Source organism: Halyomorpha halys, unplaced genomic scaffold, assembly GCF_000696795.3.
Source record: "Halyomorpha halys isolate HHAL.00 unplaced genomic scaffold, Hhal_1.1 Scaffold1771.1, whole genome shotgun sequence".
Taxonomy (NCBI): domain Eukaryota; kingdom Metazoa; phylum Arthropoda; class Insecta; order Hemiptera; family Pentatomidae; genus Halyomorpha; species Halyomorpha halys.
Window position 1 is genome coordinate 131,148 of NW_027106550.1, and position 3,093 is coordinate 134,240.

Genomic DNA, 3,093 nt, shown 5'->3' on the forward strand with positions numbered 1-3,093 from the left:
TAATATTTATTTATTGCTATTCACAACTGTACATTATAATACATTTAGTAAATCTGATCTAAGTTAAATTGGAGTGTTACAGGCGTGTAGAGAAACTACCCATTGGTAGCACTCTACTTAAAATTGTTTTATTACGACCAAATACATATTCATATTCATCAGAGTTGGGCAACTATGAAACTAATCGTTAAAATTGCCATGGATACGATATTTATTTATCAATGGTTCATTCGTGAATAAGGGTCGTATCCATGGCAACTTTAGCTATTATTTTCAACTATAGCTAATCTTTGCCCATCTCTGCTGTATAGTTTATGTACATTTATTAAATTATATGCAATTAATTTATACAATTTATTTGACAGAGTTGCAGCTAAGGCATTGGACAGGTGTTCAGCTGGGAGCTAAACGCAATAAAGATGTCTTGAGTGATCTAGTCTCCAATGATTCCTTCTTCTAGTATATTATATAGGAAACTTCCTAAGTATTCCTCTTTAGTATTTAAATATATTTTGTATAGTTTTAGTATATATCGTGTGTTTTTCTCTTCCAACAATGACAACTGTTAGTTCTGTTAGAAAAAAATTAGAATTATTTATTTATATATATTTTTTAATAGGGGATGATTATTATTGAATTTCTATATCGATCCAAAGTTATTACAAAATTTTTTTTAGTGTAGTAAAAATAAACAGATGAGATTGTCAAGGAATAGGTATATACTAGGCGTTGACATTATTCTCTTCATAACTCCTGTTTAAATTTTTGTTTTTTAATTTTTTTATTTCTATTAATAAAAGAAACATATTTAAATATATGTAAAGTTTGGCTACACTGTGTTGCAACCTTCAGTGCAGTTAAAACCATAAATGTTTATGAGTGTTAGCTATTTTGTTATTAATATCTATGATATAATTATGTATTATTTGCGCTAACGTTCTTCCTTACTGAGTTTACTAGATAGACTTGTATTTTAATTTGTAAGATTGTATCAATGTGATTTTTTTCTGTATAAAAGCATAAAGTACGGGTTATTACAATTCGATACAAACAATTTACTGAATTTATTGAATGATTGTTGATTGACCAAGATAATATATAAAAAGAATATGGTCCAGTTACAGTCAAAGAAAAACTCAACTATTTATTATTAAACTATTTAATGTGAGACAGCTATTTTGGCCCACTTCATCAAGGCTAAAAAGATACAACTAAAATAAATTAACAAATTAAGAGAATAGATAACATGAAATAAAAGTAATCTAAGTAAGTAACTTTTTTTCTAATACCCCTTTTTTCGTATTTTAATGCATACTGTATTTTTATATTTATTTTTTATTATTTCCGTTTTCATTGTCTAATGCTTTTTTTGTAATTCTTGTTTATATGTATATATTATTATTGTATATATGTATATATAGTTGACCGTAAAAATTGATATATAAGAAGATGGTCAGGGTTGCGGTCAAAAGAGAAACAAAAATAGTTTACAACTATTTATTTTCCAAAATAAATAGTTGGTAAACTATTTTTGTTTCTCTTTTGACCGCAACCCTAACCATCTTCTTATATATATATTGTTTATTTATACTTTTCACTGTACATCTTATTTTTATTTTCTTCGTTCATTTTTATATAAATTTTCACATATTTTAAATCATGTTTAGTCATACCTTAGTTTACTTTTATTTCATGTTATCTATTCTTTTAGTTGTTTGTATCTATTTTAGTCTTGATGAAGCCCTGTAATGTGGGGCAAAACCTAGGCTCACATTTAATAGTTTAATTACTATTTGAGTTTTTTCTTTGACCACTTCTGGCCCATCTTCCTTTTATATTTAAATACTGAATTTACACAGAAATACAACCGTTAACTGCATAAAAGAATTAAATTACACATCCATTAAATCTGTATGGAAGAAAAATGGTACAAATAATAATGAAAAACCAATAACATATAATTACAATATCAATAACAAAATAGCTAATTTATGGCTATAACAGCACTGGAGGTTGTAACACAGTGTAGCCAAACTTTACATTTATTAATAATGAATCTTGAAAATTAAATACTCATTATTTCTTAAACAAAATATTTTATCAATCTGATTATAAATAACTAAACGTCGTTAAATCTCAATATATTAAATTTGAAAGTTACTGTGACAAATATTTTTTGTATAACATTTGAAAAAAAAAAGTGTTTCATTTTGTCACAACTGTCATGATATAACAATGGCACTACAGTACAGTCTTGTATAAAGAAAAAGATGTGCATTGCATTTAAATTTGTTTTTAGTTCTTACTTTCAAGTAGTTATTGTTTCATATGTGGGTTCTTAATCTAAATTGATTAGTTATAAAATCAGCCGTCTTCAACTTACTTTTCTAGTTCATTATGAATCGACTTTCTCCATATTGGATTTATATAAGTATACTTCAATATTTAGTGAGAATAAGATAATAGTTTTATAATAAACTTGAGGCGGTAGCTGGTAAAAGAAATGTTTTCCTTAAATTGCATTTTTAGAATCCTCACTATTTATTTTGTCACAAAAGTTTCCAAGCAGTATTATAATTTTTAAAGTTGATAGGACTGTTCAAATGAGAGAAATTTATTCACCCTTTTATCATAAAATGTTTCAGTTTAGATTTTGTAATATCTGTTAATGCTTTGTTAAGGAGATATTCATGTTCAAAGATCTTTTTAGTATTATGAACTATTTAGGTTATTATAAATAAATGAATATATTGTAGGAAGATAGTACGAGTGGTGATTAATAGTTCTTAATACTACTTTAGTACCTTTATTGACCGACACCCGTATTATCTTCTTATAATCTACTTTATTCGGTCAACTATCTTCTTCCAATATAAATTAATATAATGAGGTGTATATATTTGATCGTAGATTACTGATTGGAGAAGATGTTCGGGGGGTGCGGTCAGCAAAGGAACAACATAAATAAACAAAAAAATATTTATTTAATTAAATAAATTTTACATGTACAATATATCAATTATAGTGCAAACTGTTACTAATTAATAAAAACAACTTTTTTTTTTTTTAATATTTATTGCTATTTACAACTGT

General features: G+C 25.9%; 1 protein-coding gene across 4 annotated transcripts in view; it reads left to right on the forward strand.

The window, feature by feature from the left end:
* LOC106690601 (transmembrane protein 62) overlaps positions 1 to 1,484 on the forward strand; it is a 10,128-nt gene extending 8,644 nt beyond the window's left edge. For 3 of the 4 annotated variants that reach the window (XM_067044897.1, XM_014436089.2, XM_067044898.1), the window contains exon 15: positions 366 to 1,483. In XM_067044897.1, coding sequence (XP_066900998.1) covers positions 366 to 408 — 43 coding nt within the window. In that variant the 3' untranslated portion in view covers positions 409 to 1,483. Of the gene's footprint in view, positions 1 to 365 lie in introns of all 4 variants that reach the window. The other variant, XM_014436088.3, reaches the window with a different exon arrangement.
* Positions 1,485 to 3,093: the final 1,609 nt, after the last annotated feature.